At 41.2% G+C, this 21086-nt stretch overlaps 2 protein-coding genes across 2 annotated transcripts in view; both read right to left on the bottom strand.

Moving 5' to 3' along the window:
• Nucleotides 1–21086, bottom strand: part of LOC108037698 — a 277475-nt gene that overhangs the window by 198705 nt on the left and 57684 nt on the right. The gene's annotated exons all lie outside the window — the stretch shown is intronic.
• Nucleotides 3207–4120, bottom strand: LOC123037624. The gene is made up of 2 exons (XM_044459276.1): nucleotides 4039–4120; nucleotides 3207–3897 (listed from the first exon to the last, which is right to left on the bottom strand). The coding sequence occupies exons 1-2, from the start codon at nucleotides 4111–4113 to the stop codon at nucleotides 3481–3483; spliced, it is 492 nt and encodes a 163-aa protein (XP_044315211.1). The 5' UTR covers nucleotides 4114–4120; the 3' UTR covers nucleotides 3207–3480.

Here is a 21086-nt window from a genome sequence, read left to right as displayed (position 1 = left end):
TTATAACGCAAAGCATCCCCACTGGGGATCTCGTCTTATCAACCCCAAAGGCCGCCAATTATACAACGCTATCATCACTCCTGGTAATACGCTTGACTTTGTCTCACCAGCTAGGCCTACATACTGGCCCACAGATCCAAATAAACAACCTGACACTATCGATTTCGCTGTTATTGGAAGAGTTTCGCACAGGCTGACAAAAGTAAAAACCTTAGAAGAGCTTACATCGGACCACTCGCCAGTTCTCCTCTGTCTATCTGAACAGCCGTACAAAAAATATGTAAGTGCACACATCGAACTGAACTGATCCTGAAATTTCCTCTGAATCTGACATTGATAAGTCGCTTAAACACTTCACGGACGTAATGTCCTCCGCCGCCAAACATTCTACGCCAGAACCCTCATCCACAAACCCGCTAAGAACTGGACGCTCAAGTATCCAGATCGAGTCTCTCCTACTTGAAAAACGTAGACTCCGCAGAGATTGGCAGACTCATCGGTCCCCAGCTACTAAGAAAAGACTTAATGAAGCATCTCGAAAATTGTCGAAGGCCCTCTCTAGGCCCAACGAGCCTACATTGCGAAACTATCCCCGACGGGTAATAAATTCCCACTATGGAGAGCTCACCCAAACATGCAACCACCAATAGATCCCGATTGGCCAATTCGATCACAAACAGGTGCCTGGGCGCGCAGTGACGAAGAAAGAGCTAACACTTTTGCCCATCACTTGGAAAACGTCTTCAAGCCTCACCCGCCATCCAATTCTACCGAATGTCTCGCTAGCGTCGCCGTCCTCCCCAGTTACCCTTGAAACCAGCACAATTCTTAAGGCTTTTAAAAAACATATAAACCCAAAGAAAGCTCCTGGTCATGATTTTATTTCTCCAAAAATGATAATTGAATTACCTGCATGCGCAGTCAGATGCATCGCATTTATATTTAACTCAAATGGGGCTACTTTCCTGACCAATGGAAAAAGTCTGTCATTACAATGATCCCGAAGCCAGGAAAAGACAAATCCCAGCCTTCCTCGTACCGGCCCATCAGTCTGCTCCCATGTCTATCAAAGCTATTTGAAAAACTGCTTCTTGTTCATCTAGTAACACATCTTCAAAACAACAGAACGATCCCTCTGCACCAATTCGGTTTTAGGGAAAAGCATGGAACTATCGAACAGGTAAACCGCTTAACATCTGAAATTCGCACGGCTTTCGAACACAAGCAATATTGCAGTGCCTTATTTCTGGACGTATCACAAGCATTTGATCGCGTCTGGATCGACGGTCTGGTATACAAAATCAAAACCCTCCTACCGGAAAACACTCACAAGTTGCTTGAGTCATACCTCAGAAACAGAGTTTTCACCGTGAGATGTAAAACCATTACTTCAACCATCCGTAACATCGAAGCTGGAGTACCCCAAGGAAGTGTGCTTGGTCCAATCTTGTACATCCTTTACACGGCAGACATTCCAACAAGCCGCCAGACCCTCATCTCAACCTTTGCTGACGACACTGCTATTGTCAGCCGCTCGAAATGCCCAAAAACAGCTACAGCCCATTTAAAAGTGTTCTTCCTGGTAGCTGTAGAAAAATGGCTCGCAGACTGGCGTATCAAAGTCAACGAGCAAAAGTGTAAGCACATTACGTTTACACTAAACTTGTCGAAATGCCCACCACTGGCGCTAAACAACAAGCCGGTTCCACAAGCAGACGAAGTCACCTATCTCGGCATACACTTAGACAGGAGGCTTACCTGGAGAAAGCATATAGAAGCAAAGAAGACCCATTTAAAACTAAAGGCCAGCAGCCTTCACTGGCTCATGAACTACTGCTCCCCCCTTCCACTCGAATATAAAGTACTACTGTATAACTCGTGCTTAAAGCCGATCTGGACCTACGGTTCCGAGGTCTGGGGAAACGCAAGCAGCAGCAATATATAAATTATTCAAACAGTACAATCAAAGACCCTACGAACAACAACTGGAGCCCCCTGGTACATCCGCAACGCAAACATCCAGAGAGACCTGGATATAAATCCCGTAAAAGAAGTAATTGTTTCGAGAAAAATTAAATATGAAGCCAGATAATCACCCAAACCTGCTAGCCAGACAACTCAACCGGCTAAGCTATCATTCCCGTCTACAGCGGAATGATTTCATATCCCTCTTCAATAACATAAATTGACGTAACATAGATTAAGATTTGAAAACTTATTGTTAGTCTCTTAAGTAATAGAATAAATAAATAAGAAGAAAGTATAAATAAAAAAAATAAAAAAATACCTACCTCTGGTGTCCACTGCCTTCTCCTCAGATTGTAATGTCTGGCTTGGTCCGCACATACTGTTGCCCATGGTTCCTCTGGTACCTGAGTGAGCATTTTCCCTGCAGCCTGCAGCTGATTGGGCTTGTATTTCAGGCAAACTTCACACTTGGGTCCTGGCGTCCCTGTGCATCCCTGGCCAGTAGTACCGGGCTGCCAGGCGTGATATAGTTCTTCTTATTGCACCTAATCCGTAGTCGCTGGCGTCTGTCTGAAGAATGAACTTTTTCCCGGAATCTGGACACGCCAGCAGTGGATCGGCTACCAGTCGTGCTTTTACCTCTTCGAAGGCCTGTTGGTGTTCCGGCGTCCATATCCACTTTGTGCCTTTGCGTAGAAGATCATTCAGTGGTTTTACTGTTAGCGCAACATCTGGCACAAATCGTCGATACCATGAAGCTACGCCTAGGTATTGCCGTAGTTCGCGTACTGTCGACGGTGGCTCTAGTTCGGCTATGTCCGCTGCCTTCTCGGGATCTATGCCTATCCCTTCGCTAGTAACGCGGTGTCCTAGGTAGAGAAACTCTTGCTTGAAGAATTTGCATTTATCGGCGTTTATTCTTAAGTTTGCTTCCTTGAGGCGCCTGAACACTTCCTTTAGATTTTCCACGTGTTCTTTCAGCGTGCGTCTGATCACAATGATATCATCTTGGTATGCAAACGCGTATGGTGACATCTCCGGGCCGATTACCTGATCTAGAGCCCTTTGGAACGTGGCCGATGCAGAATGTAGTCCGAAAGGCATTACTTTCCATTGGAATAAGCCTTTGCCAGGTACTGTGAACGCCGTATATTGCCGACTATTTATCTCCAAAGGGACTTGCCAGGACTTCAGGTCTAGACTGCTTATGTATTTCGCCTCTCTGAGTTGGTCCAGGATATAATTAATCCGCGGCATCGGGTAGGCATCTTTTATGGACTTCGCGTTTATCTGTCTGAAATCAACGCATAGCCTCCACTTGCCCGTCTTCTTTTTCACCATTACAATGGGCGAGCTGTATGGACTTCTTGAATGTTCTATGAAGCCCATTTGTAACAACTCGTCCACCTTTGCGTTGATCTCTCCTTGGACTCTTGGGTTCTTAGGATAATACCTCTGTTTGATTGGCTTGTCGTCTTTCATGGTGATTTGGTGCTCGGCCACTGTAGATGTTCATGACATAGTGCTGAATTTTGCTAACTGTTCGTCGAGGAATTTTTCAATGTCCTCTTCATCACTTACGTGTGAATCTACCGCCACCGACAGCCTTTCTTCCAGACATCCATTATGCCGTTTTCGTGCCGGTATTCGCAATTCATGCCCGGCACATTTTATTTCCGCCCCGACTCCCGTGAGGAAATTCCACCCCAGCACTAGTTCATCCACTACTCCTGGAAGTATTAGCAGATTCATCTCCAATTGTTTGTTTCCAAACTTCACCGTGATCTCGAGCTGTGAGCTTATTCTGCTGCATCTGCCGTCCGCCAACCTAACTTGCCGTCTTGTCCTTGTGATCCTTCCTTTGTCAGCCAGTCTATCCGCTAGCTCCTCGTTGATGAAACTTGACGTTACTCCCGTGTCAATTGTGGCCTTGAATGCGGCGCCTCCGATTTCAACGTACGCGGATAACTGCTGCTCTTCCTCGATCAAATTGCCAGTTAGTTTGGAGAGGAGGCACTTCGCGACCCCTGTGCGCCTCTCTGCGACTGGGATCGCTGCCCATTTCCCGACCTTCGGCAGCACTCTACGCTCCTGATGCCAACTTTGCCGCACACCCAGCAGAACAGTACTCTTTGGTTTCTGCATCCTCGTGCCCAGTGGTCGTGTCCTCCACAACGGCGACATGCCTCCTGTGGGTTCACTATGTGGGTCTGTGCACTGGTGGCTCTTGGCATTGGGTTGCGTGCCACCTGAGTGGTGTTTGGTGGTCTCCATAACGTGTTCGTTGGCCGCCTTTGTTGTGTTACATTGGCCGGTGTCCACTGGCCGTAGGACGTTGTTTGGTTTACCGTGCTGTCTTGACATCTCCTGCATGTAGTTTGTAGTGGTGCTGCGATTTTGTTCCGAGAGAACTTGTGTTCGTGAACGAATTCTTCTCGCTCTTTGTCTAGTTTTTCGTATTCGTCAGCCAGGATCATTAATGTGTCCAGATCATCCACTTTGTACGTTCTTAGTGAAATTCTCAGGTCTGGTGTGCAGTTGTCCTTGATTATTTCTAGGGTCTCCTTTGGCGAGTACCCGAGTGGCCTCATCAAAGTCTGCATGTCCACCATGTAAGCTTTGAACGGTTCCCTGAAACCTTGTTTTCGCTGTTTCACCTTGTCTGCCAACTTCGAGAAGAACCCTCTCGGCAGAAAGTATGTCTGGAAACTTTCGCTGAAATCTCCCCATGTCCTCCAATGTTTATTGTTTGAAATAAACCATTTCAGAGCTTTGCCTTGCAACAGCTCTGGCATTGCACGTGGGATCATGTTTAGGTTCAGACCGTACGTGTTCGCAGACCACTCCACCTGTTCTAGAAATTCCAGAGGCTTCTCTGTGCCATCGAATTTGAACGACCATTCTCTCACTTGCTTTGCGACTTTGGCGTAATCTGGTGTGCTAGGTCTTTGCTGCCCTGATTTTCTTTCTTGGCTTGTGTTTCGACTCCTGCCAGCTTCCTTCATGCTGTCCACTCCAAGACTTGCTATGAGCTCCTCGGCGTCAGGGTTCAGCAACTTGATTGTTGGGCCTGGCTTATCGTCGTATTTCTCTTCCAGCTCAGCCCAGATCTTTGCTACTCCTGGGTCATCCTTTTTCCTCGTTAGGTACTCTGAGAGGGCTTTCCTCATGTCATCCGTTCTTCCCACCAAAGTGATGCCTAACTTGGCTCCTATTTTGGCGAAATCCTCTTTCTTGAGGAGATATATCCATCCTTTCCCCATTTTCTGTTTATTTGCTGATTCTCACCGACCGGACAATCACGTTTTGGGCGCCAGATGTAACGAACTGATTTTTATGGTCTGCTCGCTACGAGTATCGTGCGGCTAGCTCAGAAGATGTGTGTTGTTCGTCCCACCAAATTTATATAAACGTGACCGCCCGATTGTCTAGTGAGAACGCACAGAAGGTTGGGATATTTACAAAGATCTTTATTCGCCGACTTGTCCCTCAACGCCTCCCTTGAAGAATTGTGGTCGCTCCACCGTCGCTCTCCGCTGCCTCGCTGTTCGCTGCTCGCTGTTCCGTAACGCCTCCGCTGTCTTTGGCCTCGGGGCTTCTGAGGGTCTAGGGATGCGTCACCGTTCCCAGACTAGGGTGAACAGGCACTGGGCTCTCAAAGCGTACGCCTTTCGCAGCCACAGCCTCCTGTCCCTGGATCTGTCCCGGCCGGTCACACCAGACGCCTACACAGTTTCTACCTGACGGTTCAAGCATACGCCGGAAGGCCGCCAATGCAATCCCTGTGGCAGGACGCTAGGTTCAAGACGAACGCTTCCGCCCTCGCCTCTTAGCCGTGGACTGGATACGTCGGAGTGTAGCTTGGTTGTTGCTGGGCCTGCGATGACTGCTCGTCGTTTCTCGTGTCCTCGATGTCCTCGCTCTGCTTGCGGCGCGAATCCTGGCTCCGTTGTCCGCGTGCTCTTGTGAGACTAGGTGCAGCGGGTCTTTGGCTCTCGGGATTCGGTTAGCTGCCCGTCTAGGACTCTGGCGGTGAACTACTGTGCTCTCGACGCATACGCCTCTCGAGACACCCGTGGTTCGGACGCGCGACCTTCTTGGCTAGTCGCACCAGGGCCTGCACAATTCTCGCCTGTCGGTTCAGGCGTACGCCGGAATTCGATAAGGCAATTGTTTTCGCACGGCAGCTGGTTCTGGACAACTTCCCTTCCCAGCCCACGGTTCTTTGTCGGAGGACTCTTTTTATACACTTCTGTCGGACTCGCCGAGCAATACGCCAAGCTCAAGTCGCGATTACAATTAGAACAAAGCGCCTGGACTTAGCCGCGTGATGCCTTAAGGACCTCAGCAACCTGTTTCTCAGCTGTATTCTCAAAACTCTCACCAGCTGAATTCCTCCAAACTCTCACCAGCTGAATTCCTCCAAACTCTCATTTATTTGTGAGGAGTTATTTAACTCCTCACAATGCTCTGTCGCCTTTTGGCCAGAAAATATGGAGGGCCCCGTGGGAGTGAAACTTCCTAGTCGAGGCCAAACAAACGTATTATCTTCAAAAAACTCACTTCTAACCTCTTTCTAACTAAAGCTAACTAAATTGTGTTCTGAAAGCCTTTCCTTGCATATCAGAGTATCGTGTTCACAGAAACCTGGTGAAGCCGAAGATCTTAAGCTCGGAAGATTTTCCAGGTAAGTGCGCAATATATAGGTATAACCGTCCCTCTAGACGGGAAGATGGATTCTTAATTGGACTGGATTCAAGCCTTACGTTAGAGGAGTTATTTTTTGAGGAATTTAACTCTGTATACATAACTTGTTCATGTATTCTGCCGTTGTCTGAACTTTCTAAGTATTTAAGTCACCTTTCCGTTATCAATTATGTTGCAAATAAGCTTTCCAATAGGGATCAGGTGGTAGTTATAGGAGACTTTAATATACCTGGTCCACAGTAGAGGTGGAGAATTATCGATAGTGGGTGGCATCGATTTTCGACTATAGTACATTTTGAACCATCGATAGTCGTCGATGGTCATTTAATGGTCGTCGATAATATCATCCAAAATAAATATAAATTTTTTTGTAAGCAATTGTTTATTTAAACAAAAGATTTTTATTTAAAATTAATTTTCTCCTCCTTGAGCCTGGTTCGTCTCTCTGAAACGATTTGGCCCGCCTTGCTGAAAACTCTTTCCGATTCCACAGATGTTCCAGGCATACACAAGTTCTTAAAAAACAGTTTTTTAAGTGAGGGAAGGTCAGTGTAATTAACCTGGAATACGAATATATATATAAATCCTTAATTTTCCACTATATTATATGGCTGTAAATCCTTAGCAATAATCTCAGTTAAGGCTTTGCCCATGTCGCTTTACGCTTTGAGTTCAAGACGGCTCTATTAGAGTATGAAGCTAATGAGTGCATACTCGATGTACAGCTGCTGCTTGTAGATGCAATGTCGTCAGTATCTACAAAGGTAGCTGGATGGCTAGAATCTGGCTTACCAATTTCCTTTACATGGTCATTTAAGTTCGACGTATTTTCGCTTGTTTTATATTCTTTGCCGCATTTTACAAGCTTTTTGTCATCGGACCTTTTGAACTACTTCCAGACTTCGGAAATTTTAGTCTTTTTGTTTATTAAATTGCCTTTTAGGTGCAAAATCCTTTTCAATCGCATTCCTGCCCTGTACTTGACGCACTGAGTGTGATGGATATCCGATGTTTACCTGAAATTTGACACGTTGTTGATCAAAATACTCTTGTACTATACATTAAGCATACCCTTTTGCAGAAAGCGACCCATATTTAGACGCAACAGAACGCCACAGAACAAGGGAAAATGTTGTTTATTTATTTTACTAGTCCACAGAGGATGGATCGAATGTCTTACTATCTATCTATAGCACAAAATGATTTTATTGATGGCCTGCTTGACATATAGTTTTCTTAAGTAACTCCTGCTCGAATTCACTTGATTTGTGTTTTGTTTTAAATCCTGAAAGTGTGTTTTTGTCTTGGGTAGCACCACTCACGCAACCTAAAGATCCATATTATCCTAAAATCTAAGCGACAATCGACACGGGTACCGTTATAAATGAAAAGTCCGAAAAATCAACGACTTTCTGATGCAAAATAAAATCACTCTTGTAAGCGATCTTGGCGTCCTTTTGTACCCAAAACTATAGTTTTCTGATTGTTTTAGGTCCATGGTTAATAAGGCCAGATGGTTCGTTCCTTAGTGAATTTGATGTCACTAAGAGTTTATTTATTTCGCTAGTCTGTCCGATTCTGGAAAATGAGTCTCCCGTTCACAATGCGGAATACCTACTGACTGCATTCAATCAGGACAACAAAATTGTCTACCTTTCGCTTTAATTACCTTTTTATTCAAATAGACTACTGGTATTTTATTTATCCTTCCTAGCCAATTGTAGAGCGATGCTTGGTATTGTTTTCATTTAAAACCTTGTTCGTGGTGAGCTTGATAGCCCCAACTTGGTAGGATGGCCCAACTTTTCTTTGCCAAATAGATTAGATTGAAATTATATCCTCGCAATATTAAATTAATGTAGATCTTAATATGATTTGCATGAGGGCTTTTAGAGTATTTTGTTCTGATTAAAAGACTTTTGTCTCAAATCTCAAATCTTGACTCTACTGTGACTATTACACAAAATTAGATCTTAAATTTTTCAGCGTACTTTAACATCTATTTTTATTTATCGGTCCGTTGGACGAGAAGCAAGCCGACGGACTATAATTATCGGCAATAGTTTGCTATGTAGAAAAGGAGACAAGGTTGGAACCTTGATCAGCATCACCAGGAGAGTCGATCTAGCCAGGTCTGTCTCTCTGTCCGACCTTACGTCCGTTGGTTATGTGCATTTACGATCGTGAATTTATTTCTAATCGATATTGTCATCGAAGATCGATATGTTGGCTGAAGTGTTACCACCAATCATTTGGAGTTGTGAAATTAAATAAAGATTTTGCTAAAATGCCAAAAGTGATATATAAACTGGTCCATAAGAATATGCTGACACTAGCGCTTTCCATATGTTTGGCTCTGAGGCGTATTTTGGTTGACGTGTTTCATACAAGCACTTGAGTTTAACGACCGGTTGTTTATGTTTATGCAAGTGCATTTTAACACAATGACACCAATTGGTACAGTGGCTACTCGCTACAACGACATATGCATACTACAGTTCCCTCCTTTTGAAAAATATCGTAGTAAAATGAATTTATTTTCTCTTTTTTTTTCTATATTTTAAAGATTATTGTTTTTTATGATGTTAAAATATAAAGAAATTGGAAAAATTCTTTATTTAATAAAAATTTTATTTTATTATTTTTTTTCGATTTAGAAAAAAAGATATATATTAAATCTATCCTTATACACTATTTGCTTTTTATTTTTATATTAGAAACTCTTATGTTATCCTTTTCTTCTATACTTTCTACCTTATATGGGCCGGTATATTAAAATTCTAATATATTATCTCTAACTTTTAGTTCAAAGTTTAATCTATTTTTGTCCTAAATAATTTTTTGTTTTTGTTTATTTCTCTCTAACATTAATCTGGATCTTTTATATGCCTGTTCTAGTCTAAATTTAGATTTCTTTGCGTAGTCTTATATTGTATATAGTGGTTCTAACATATCTATACTATTAAATTCATTTAGAAAATTTGAAGTTTAATCATGGTGATGTGCAGTTGATTTTATGTTTTATATTTTTAAATATTTACATAAACCGTTAATAATTGAATTCTTAGCAACAAACACATCCCTCTCAAAATGCAATGAAAACTGTACACCCCTATCCTATTCCAACAACTATTCTTCTCTAAACTTATTTGGTTCCCCAGCCACCAAAGTCCCCCCAATTTACACCCCCAACCAAAACACAAACGACATTTCCCACTTTTTAAAATTAATAAATTAAACAGCTCCAGTTGGTACCAAGAAATAATTAAATCAGCGGATAACAACCCTATCAAAAACTCTTCCCTAAAAAGAATCCCAATTAAACAGCTCCAGTTGGTACCAAGAAATAATTAAATCAGCGGATAACAACCCTATCAAAAACTCTTCCCTAAACAGAGGAGAACAAATCATCGCCACACGACTCAGACTTGGCCACACATTCCTAACTAACGCTCACTACCTCGACAGAATAAAAACAAACCTGTTCCCATTGTGTAACAACGAGCAGATAGATATTAGAGATATTATTTGTACCTGCCCTGCTCTTACCATGCAACGATCCCCATTCCTCCAAAACCATAACCATCATACAAAACTCGAACTCCCAAAATATCATAAAGTTCCTAAACAGTTAAAAAAAACACGCACAAAATATGAAATAGCTACATAGTAAATTATACCTAAATTAAAACCTCTTGAATTATCGTGTTATTACAGTAATATTATATAACATTATGTATAGTAATCCCACAACCCAACTCAAACCCTGAGTCTAAGGCCTTAGCTGCTATGGCTCTTAATACCACCGTTAGCTCTTAGTTTAACACTAATTGTTAGCTTTAGATAAATAAATACTTTGTTAGCTTAAGATAAATAAATACTTTACTGGAAATTTTCGGAACTGATAATTTTGCGTTTTCGCGATTTTTCCGGTCAATTCATCGCTAGTCGGTTGGACTTAAAAATTTTATTTTTGCGTACAAAGCGATATAAGATAATCTGGACTGTACCATAGCTCGGTCCAACCATTTCTCAAATTTTCTTTGCCTTATGATTGTTTTTAACATGTTTTAATACAAGTTCTCGCTCTTCCATGGTCGTTCGTGCTCTCATTTTTCTGAACTAATTATTTGTGCATAATCTTCTTGCTAAATTGGCCACGACTAAACTTGAACGCAGTATTAAGGGGTTATATACCTTTTTCATTTTTAAACAAGAAAGGGCGGAGCCGAAGGTGATATACCCTTGCAGAATATTCTGTAAATTATATTGATTGGCCAAAAATAAAACCCATACAAAATCCCAACTTCCTAACTTTAAAAACACCAAAGTTATGGCATTTCCAATCGTTCAGTTATATGGCAGCTATAGGATATAGTTGGCCGATGCTTATGAAATTTTTAGGTAGGATTGATTGGCCAAAACTTTGGATGGGTGTGTGCAAAGTTTCAATTTGATATCTTTAAAACTGAGAGACTAGTTCGCGTAGAAACAGATAGACGGACAGATTTTTGCCATGTTCTACAACCTTTTAAAGAAGCTACTGATAATGTGAGCGGAGATTCTTACGTGACCGTCAGCTTAGTAATTCCTATGATTTCTATGATTAATACAAAATTAAAAGAAGCTAATATGGTTACCGCTGAGGGCATCCCAACAAAAGATACCATTCTAAAAATATCAGAAAAGCGATTGAGTGGTTTGCTGCAGAGTTGCTCGAGAGTGGGTATAATATTTGTTTTTTTAAGATCGATGATTTCTATTCATTATACTCGTTACTCGTAGAGTAAAAGGGTATATTGTATTCGTGCAAAAGTATGTAACTGGTAGAAGGAAGCGTTTCCGACCCTATAAAGTATATATATTCTTGTTCAGGATCACTAGCCGAGTCGATCTAGCCATGTCCGTCTGTCCGTCTGTCTGTCCGTCTGTCTGTCTGTCTGTCTGTCCGTATGAACGCTGGGATCTAAACTAAAACAATGGTTAGTTCCCAGAGTGGAATATTTGTTTTTAAGATCGATGATTTCTATTCATAACGTACGAGAGTAAAGGGTATATGTATCGAAAGTATAACAGGTAAAGGAGCGTTTCGACCTATAAAGTAATTTTCAGGATCACTAGCCGGCGATCTACCATGTCCGTCGTCCGTCGCCTGTCCGTCTGTCTGTCTGTCCGTATGAACGCTGAGATCTCGGAAACTATAAAAGCTAGAAGATTGGCATTTTGCATGTAGATTTTAGGAGTTCCTGCTGCAGAGTTGCTCGAGAGTGGGTATAATATTTGTTTTTTTAAGATCGATGATTTCTATTCATTATACCCGTTACTCGTAGAGTAAAAGGGTATATTGTATTCGTGCAAAAGTATGTAACTGGTAGAAGGAAGCGTTTCCGACCCTATAAAGTATATATATTCTTGTTCAGGATCACTAGCCGAGTCGATCTAGCCATGTCCGTCTGTCCGTCTGTCTGTCTGTCTGTCCGTATGAACGCTGAGATCTCGGAAACTATAAAAGCTAGAAGATTGGCATTTTGCATGTAGATTTTAGGAGTTCCTACGCAGCGCAAGTTTGTTTCAAAATGGTGCCACGCCCCCTCTGACGCCCACAAGCCACAAGCTGTGGCCACAGTTTTGATGCTATTATGAAAATTGTAATTGATATGTATTTGTTTCGTCAATACCTATTGATTGACATAATAAAAGTTTGCCACGCCCACTCTAACGCCCAAAAACTAATTAAACGCTTAAGCCTGGCTAGCGCCTACATTTCCGCCTTTCATGGCCCGTGGTAGCGCCATCTAACGGATGACTTTGGAACAGCTGGCCAAGGTGCTCAACAGAGTCAACGTTAATTCTCGATAAGGATTTCTATTAAAGGAAATTTCGATGGTTTTTATTTGTCAATACTGAACTATATCCCAAGAACTATGGAAATCAAATCGAGTTAGCCAAATTGGGGGTCTGGTGCAGGACAAAAGCTGCCTGCGCTAAAGCAGCGCTGGTGCTGATGCTCGTGCTGTAAAGCTGAGATCGCCGAATTCAAATTGATAATTTGAACTTTTTGTCCTTTTTTCCTGTGGTCACTCTAATTCACATTATGTTAATGCAAAATCTAAAGTTGTTTAGCTGAGTAACGGGTATCTAATAGTCGAGGCACTCGACTATAGCGTTCTCTCTTGTTAAATGTACCAATTGGCGACCGTGACAGGATCTTGTCGACTTTGCTTATGAAAGTGGAGGAAAACTACCCCTGATTCTTTATTTATCACATTGTTAAGCGTCGTTATCTCCAGTTAGAAGATAATTTAAATCGTAACCTATCATTAAAGGAATTGTAGCGTTTAAAGATGAATACAAGGCCATAGGGTAAAAGAGACTCACAAATAATGTAGTTTTGCATTGTCCCCATTAAATAATTGTTTGATGCTTCGACAATAATAACAAACGGAACTTGGCCCAAAGGGATCATGTTTTCTAAACCGCCAAACACAGTAAATTATGGACTTTAGCCAAAATAAGTCTGCCATATAATGAGAAAACGTTTCAGCTCCTAATGGATGGAGCTAAAATTCTGCGTTCAGATATGTATCTTAAATATATTTTATAAGCCCCGAAGAGAGCGGACGTGCTTTACGCGAGGTCCAGGAAAAGTTGAAGAAAGTGGATGTATTAAACCCAAATCAAATTTAAAAAAACTAAATTGGTGTATTACAAAATAGGCAAAAAGACGCTAAAACAATAAAAAAATATGAGTGATATGATAAAATCAAGCGCAAATTATTTTATAGTAATGCCACGCTAAAAGTTTAATGACCAACGAACCAAAAAAAGAGCGCATAAGCTCGGTGTACCGATGAGACGGGTACTTCTCATATATCTCAACGCGCGATAGCGAAGTGCAAAAAACGTCTACGTCTACTGTCAGTCGATACACAAAGAGCACGATCGTTGTCACCCTCTTTACTCACTGTTACTGCCACTCCAAGGGCGTGGAGCTCTCAATGTAAAACCCCCCACCATCAGAATCCACCCTTGGCAAATCAGCAACATGCAGTAGTAAAACTTCTGCAATCTCAAAGCAGCAAAACCAACAACTTCTACAGCAACGTCTCTTACCGCGGAATCGACTGCGATGTCGTCGACTGCAGCGCCAAATATAACGACAAGTAAAATTATGACAAAACAAAACCATTTAACAAGCGGGCCACATCCAAATTAAGCGTAAGCTTAGCCCGCAGAACACCGCGGTGGGTAATAAGCCAAAATTAAACCGAGCCCAAAGAGACAACGAATTACCCGGGAGATCCAATAACAACAGATTTACCCTCCTAGCTGAAACTCAACCAGAACTGGGTAAGGAGACCCAACCAAAACCAAGGCCCCCACCAATTTTCATTAGGGAGAAAAGCTCGAACACCCTGGTCAACAAAATTGTTGTGCTGGTCGGGGACGGAAATTTTCATGTTGTTCCAATCACTAATGGGAATATTTTTCTGCAAAGAACGTTAGTAACTTCATTAAAAGTAAGCAGAAGCTTGAAAAAAAATGAAGTGCACCCTATCTATAACCTGTAATACCTATTGCACCGAAGAATTAAGGTGGAAGAACCACATAAAAGGAACGGCCCATGTTCCGGCAATGTACAAACTGTCAGGAGTATGGACACACCAGAACATACTGAACACTTCGATCAGTATGTGTAGTTTGTGAACACCCTGGTCAACAAAATTGTTGTGCTGGTCGGGGACGAAAATTTTCATGTTGTTCCAATCACTAATGGGAATATTTTTCTGCAAAGAACGTTAGTAACTTCATTAAAAGTAACCACTCTTCAAAGTAGAGCTGGAGCCAGACAGCAGAAGCTTGAAAAAAAATGAAGTGCACCCTATCTATAACCTGTAATACCTATTGCACCGAAGAATTAAGGTGAAAGAACCACATAAAAGGAACGGCCCAGTGCAATGTACAAACTGACAGGAGTATGGACACACCAGAACATACTGAACACTTCGATCAGTATGTGTAGTTTGTGGAGACTTTCACAATTCCGCTAATTGCCCTGCCAACAAGGAAGACCCCAAAAAAAAGAATTGTGGAAACTGCGGAGGAAATCACACGGCAAACTACAGGGGCTGTGTGGTCTACAAGGAGATCAAAGACCGCATACGATGAGTGACAACAACGCGCCACCAAAACACTCAAAACGTATACACTTACTAAAAAACGACGCCGGAAGTATTTTTTGGGACATACGCCGATGCCCTTCGAACAGGAAGAGAAAACCCACTCCAGTCTTATCTAAAAAACGTTCAGCAGGTCCCAGGACAGTCACAAATCACACTGGAAGCTATGATGGAATTTATCTCCTTCATTAAAACGACCATGCAAACACTTGTTCAAAACCAAAACATTATGTTACAGTTGATTGCAGCAAAGCAGTCCAAATAAATAATGGCAAATCTACGAATAACCATGTGGAACGCCAATGGCGTTTCCCGGCACAAACATGAAATAACACAGTTCCTGAATGAAAATCATTATGCTAGTGATAGAGACGCACATCACAAACAAATACAATTTCCAAATAAGAGGCAACACCTTCTACCGCTCAGATCATCCTGACGGTAAAGCCCATGGCGGAACCGGCATCCTAATCAGGCAACTCATCAAACACCACTTTCACGAAAGGTTTGCAACTAATTACTTGCAGGCCACGTATATCAAAGTGCAGTCAGATAGCGGGCCCCTTTCCATAGCCGCTGACTACTGCCCGCCTCGCTTTACAATTACTGAAGGACAATTCATGGATTTTTACAACTTACTTGGAGATCGCTTCATAGCAGCAGGAGATTGTAATGCTGATAACCGGGGATCACGACTCGTGACTCCCAAAGGAAGGCAATTATATAATGCAATTATAAAACTGAGCAACAAATTGGACTATGTTTCTCAAGGTAGCCACACATACTGGCCGCAGACCCCAGAAAGGTCCCAGACTTAATAGATTTTGCGGTGACATTCCACGCAAACATTCCACGCAATATAATAAGCGCCAAAGCGCTTTCGGACCTTTCATCTGACCATTCGCCAGTCCTAGTAACTCTTCTTCAAACCCCAGAAACTACGGATCACGCCCAGAGACTGACATCGCACAGAAAAAACTGGCTAAAAAATAAAAAGTATGTAAGTTCACACATCGAACTAACCCCGCAGCTCAACATCGAAGCGGACATCGAAAGCTCCACTGATGCTTTTTCGCAGTAAGGTCCAACACAACAACATTTGACGACTACATTATGGAAGTTGGAGTCCCGCAAGAATATGCAGCTAACAACATCTACGTTCGCTGACGACACTGCAATCCTAAGTCGCCCGAAGAGCCCAAGCCGAGCAACAACACAACTAGCCAATCACTCCATCGTAGTTGAGAGGTGCAGATAGTCTCTCAATTGGCGTATTAAAATAAATGAACAAAAATGTCAACACATGACGTTTACTCTCAACAGGCACTATCACTATCCACTATCATTCAATAGTATGCTTATTCCCCAAGTCAACGAAGTAACGTATCTCGGCGTCCACCTAGACAGATGACTAATTTGGAGAAGACACATCGAATGCAAGAAACTACATCTAAAACTAAGAGCCAGCAGCTCCCACTGGATATTAAACATTCGATCGCCCCTGCGTCTGGACTACAAGGTCGTGCTCTACAACTCAAGCCTATCTGGACATATGGCTCCCAGCTATGGGGGAACGCGAGCAGCAGCAGCTTTGACATCATACAGCGCGCAAAATAAAAATCTTAAAAATTTTACTGGGGGGCCGTTGTTTTTTCGCAACCAAAACTTCTACAGACGGCATCAGTAAAAGATGAAATTGACAAACAAAAGACGACCTACAAACAAAAACTCCCGTGCACCCAAATCATCTCGCAACAGGCTTGTCTCGGGTTTCCAGCAGAACCCGCCTTCAACGCAACGACCTTCCAACCCAGAAATAATTCTCAGGGCCGCGTTACTCAGTACCAGTCATATGACTGTTAGTTAGATTACTATACCACTTATTGTTAGTATCCGAAAGGAGAAGATTCAATAAATAAATAGCAAAGCAATTTCAAAAAAAGAGATCGGTTTAGCATTTTTGTCTAGTTTAACTACACATGACCTATTTTGGTTCTATACCCGAAAATCCCATCAGTTCGCTTTCCAATTCATAAATAATAATTTTTCATTTCATTTCTCTTACAAACTAATGATTATAATAATATTAAACTTAAATAAATATTGATTATATCGATTATGGAGGCCTAGCCGTCAGGCAGGATCGTCACAGAAATAATAATATTAGAATCAGAGGATATAAACAAAAACGCAAATAAGAATCTTCAATGGGAAATATCTTACGACTTAAAAATAATAAAAATGATTTTATCCATATTATTACATTCTCGATAAAAAGGTATATAAATAAATAATATTTATTTACTTAGTCAAAAATAATAACAACCAATTTTGTACAAATTCCAAATTATTTTCAGAAATAAAATCTCTATCTGATGATCTAAAATCAGCTTTCTCAGATCAAGAATTGCCATTACGAAAACACCGTCTTCGGTTATTAACATTTGATTTTCAAAATCTAATAGATACTAGTATACTTGCCAAAATCGATGCTTTCAACACTAAAATATTAAATAATAATCACATTGTTGAAATTTTAATCATGAACATAAGCCTGTAGTAATTCCTGACTTAATGGATATAGCTGAATTTAAAATTATGCTTCATAATGAATTAATAATAATATATATTAAGCAATTGCAAAAAAAAAAAATCGAATCTCTGATCGAACTAGGTCGAAAGGCTTCTAAAGTCAGTTTGCTGGGCTACAATTGGCCAACTGGATTTCCAACCATGCAAGTTCAATTGAAGGCCTACTAACAAGTTTGCATTCCTCCACACTGAATTATTTCGTTGGTGTTGGAGTAGCCGAGCAGCAAGCAAAATTCCTGCTGACATTGTTTCACGCGGATGAAAAAGATGAAAATTTAAATTGACGGAGCGGATTTTCTTTCCTCAAAATTGATCAACCTTTGGCCTGCCCGTTCGTTTTAGAAATGCGGTCTAGTCTACCTTGCAGCTTTCACGGGCTTTCACAATCTTCTTTAACAGCCATTGTCGGCCTTACGTAGGCTCGGAACATATTTATACTTGGAATAACCGAGTAGCACTTAAGTTCACTGATGCGACCCATCAGCCTGTAGTTTTTCTCACCCTACATAAACCATTGCGGATTTTTAACGCTTCAAATGCTTTCTTCTAAGTTTAAATGAAATACCATCCAGTCATACCTTGACATTAGCTTGGGGGTGCTCGGCTGGGGAAACTCTTATAGACCGAAGATTAGCTTATTAGCTAATAAGCTTTTACTCATCTACCACCCATAAATTGGCATTTTACGGCAAAATTAGTATGCTTTTTCTTTTGCAGCTGACAAATGGAGTTCTTAGAATCTAAATTAACACAAATAGGTTATATAGATCCAAAAATGCGTATTCTTTTAGAGTGGCTGATATTGTTTTATCCATTACACGGAACATTCTTTGTGTTCAAGGTTGAACAATCTGAAATTCATTTATGTGTACAGTGCCCGGCTTGAAAGTGAACAAAACGCTTTTTGGTCTCCAGGGGTGTTTGCTAGAGGCGTCCTTCAGATCGATAGCAGGTAAATAGTGCGTTTCTTAAGGTCGGTAGCTAACTATATAAATAAAAAATGTATAAACCATTGTAAAGCTATTGAGTAATAAATGTGTATATTACGAAAAAGGTGTTCTGTATCCATATTTCAATCACTGCAAATAGAGCATAGTATTTGTTATGTTTTAGTGTAGCCGGCCGGTGTTGTGGAGATGGCGGTGTTGCCCATGCAGTTGGTGCAGGAGCGGCTGTTGGGGCCGCTGGATGACATGGTGACTGTAGGATGGCTCAGTAAGCGAATACAAATATAATAATGACAATGGCCGAAGTAATATTCCAGTGCTCTTTATTTAAAGGAATCCAAAACAAGACTGAGGAACTTATCTGTACGGAAACGCTTGTATGGTCGCCCGCGCATCATTGGAAAATGCTGACGATTGCAAAATGAGCATAACTCACCACGCCGGCAATCAATGGATCCAGGCACGGTCCCCAAAGGCGGCTATGCTGAGTCGGCATCTAGGAACACTAGGGTGATCTTTGTAATAAAACCACTGAATAATTCAAAAAGCGTCTCAATTTTTACTGTCATTGTCATCACATCACCAGCATCAACTAAATATATTATATAGCCATCCAGCACATATTCAGCATCTTTGATTGTCCGGGAATTTACCTTTCGAGCAAGTTATACAGCAGAATATAAAGGGGCCCTTACCCATTAAATAAATAACTTTGAGCCAAGACTTCATTTCAAATAACTCTGACTGACTCCGGAATAAATCCGAAGCCAGCTATTTCGCCTCCAATTGATTCCCACCCAAATCAAGTGATTCTGAGATTTCTGAACTATTTTCAGATGATCCTAAAATGGATTCACTCCATTTAAATTTGCAACAAACCAACAAGTTCAGGCAACAACCTCTACGTTGGGGCTCTCCTTTGGGAAGGAAAGGCCCTTGCCGCCCGAGATTTTTGAGCAAATCCTACTTGTTAGGCTTTCAGCTATTAACGCCTTCAAATACGCACTTATAAGCCTCCTATTTGGATTCCGTAGTCGACGGTGTGCTATCGAGCAAGTGCACAGAGCAGGTAACCATGTTCTGTGTGCTTTCAAAGAGACCAAATACTGTTCAGCTGTTTTTCTTGACGCTCGACAGGCCTTTGACAGGGTTTGGCACGACGGATTATTCTTTAACCTAATGCCGCTTTTGCCTGAGGGACTCTGGAATCATATCGTATCATTCTTGGATAACAGGGAATTTTCTGTAGACATCCGTGGACATCGTTCTGGACTAATTCAATTCGTGCTCATATACACTTATGCAGACGTACAAGTTTAAGTACATACAAAATAACAAAATTTCTTCGAATCCGGCTGAACAATTCGAAGCCACCAGGATAGATCCGATTATATATTTAAACTAGCTGTACCCGGCGCGATTTCGTTCGCTTAAAATTAGTTTTGAGTACGGTTGTCAAGACTTTCCCATTTCCACACCACCCCTGAGGTAGAGAAATTGGTGCGTTTTTTTTAATGTGGTAACTCTAATTAGACCTATTCCACTGAAACTTTCTAGGTTTAATAATGTTAATTAATATGATTACTTTAAAACCTCTGTGTAAACAACATTTTTAGAAGATCCTTCAGGAGCGAGAATAATAAGGCTACTGGCAGAGCTAACTCTAGAGCATGTGACATAAAATTGTCCATGAGAGAAGCAATCTTCTCTAAGATCTAGTCCAGCCAGCTTCAAAGTCTGCCCCTGCGATTTATTTATAGTTATTGCAAAGCAAACTTTTAGAGGGAATTGTAGCCTTTTAAACTTAAACGGCAGACTGGATGGTATTAATGGGATCCTGGGTATAAACACTGTTTCCCCCTTCGCGCACCCCGTAAATACTGTTGCTTCGATTACATTCTTATGAAGACCTTTTATCTGCAATCGTGTCCCATTGCATAACTTTGGGGGACTTAAATTTCGCAATAACATTACGTGTGCTCCAATCCTAAGAGACAGATTATGCTGAGGAATTCCTGGAGGATTCAAAGAATTTAAAAATAATCAATAGGGTAATGAAAAGCATTATCAGCATCAGGAACAGAGTCGACCGATTTATAGGAGACTTCTAAACCATCAATTGCCAACAATAAGTTTGTCAAGAAGGTCCCTCCAGGTGCATCCAAAAGAAATATTTCACCCATCTCAGCCCCCAACGCTTTGTAAAACTGTATTGTATACAACTGTTTGCTCGTTCGCTTAATATTAGTTTAGAGTTAGGAAATTGGGTTGTCAGGACTTTCTTATTTCTTATTTGGGCGTTTTTTGAAAACCTTTGTGTAAACAACCTTTGTAGAAGATCCTTCAAGAGAGAGAATCAGAAGGATACTGGCAGAGCTATATAATAAATGAAAGTGATCCAAGTAAAAGTCGTGAGCTAGTATACTTTTTATCAGTTACAATGTTATCAATGCAATTTTAATTTGCGCACAAATATGTATACTTGTTTGTAAATTGGAATTTGTTGTTTTCAAATTTCTTGTTTTGAATGAAACGAAAACCTTTGTACACACAGTAAAAGATTGGCATCCAATACAAAAACAGCAAAGTAACGTATTATTTTCAGATTCCACATTTGATCGATAAACGGGTATAATAAATCATTTTATTTGTATTTAAGCACATTATCTACTTTCGAATAGAAACATAAACA

This window comes from Drosophila rhopaloa, unplaced genomic scaffold, assembly GCF_018152115.1.
Source record: "Drosophila rhopaloa isolate 14029-0021.01 unplaced genomic scaffold, ASM1815211v1 contig_188, whole genome shotgun sequence".
Lineage (NCBI taxonomy): Eukaryota > Metazoa > Arthropoda > Insecta > Diptera > Drosophilidae > Drosophila > Drosophila rhopaloa.
The sequence above is the reverse complement of the archived record's forward strand: the minus strand, read 5'-3'. Positions and strand labels throughout refer to the sequence as shown.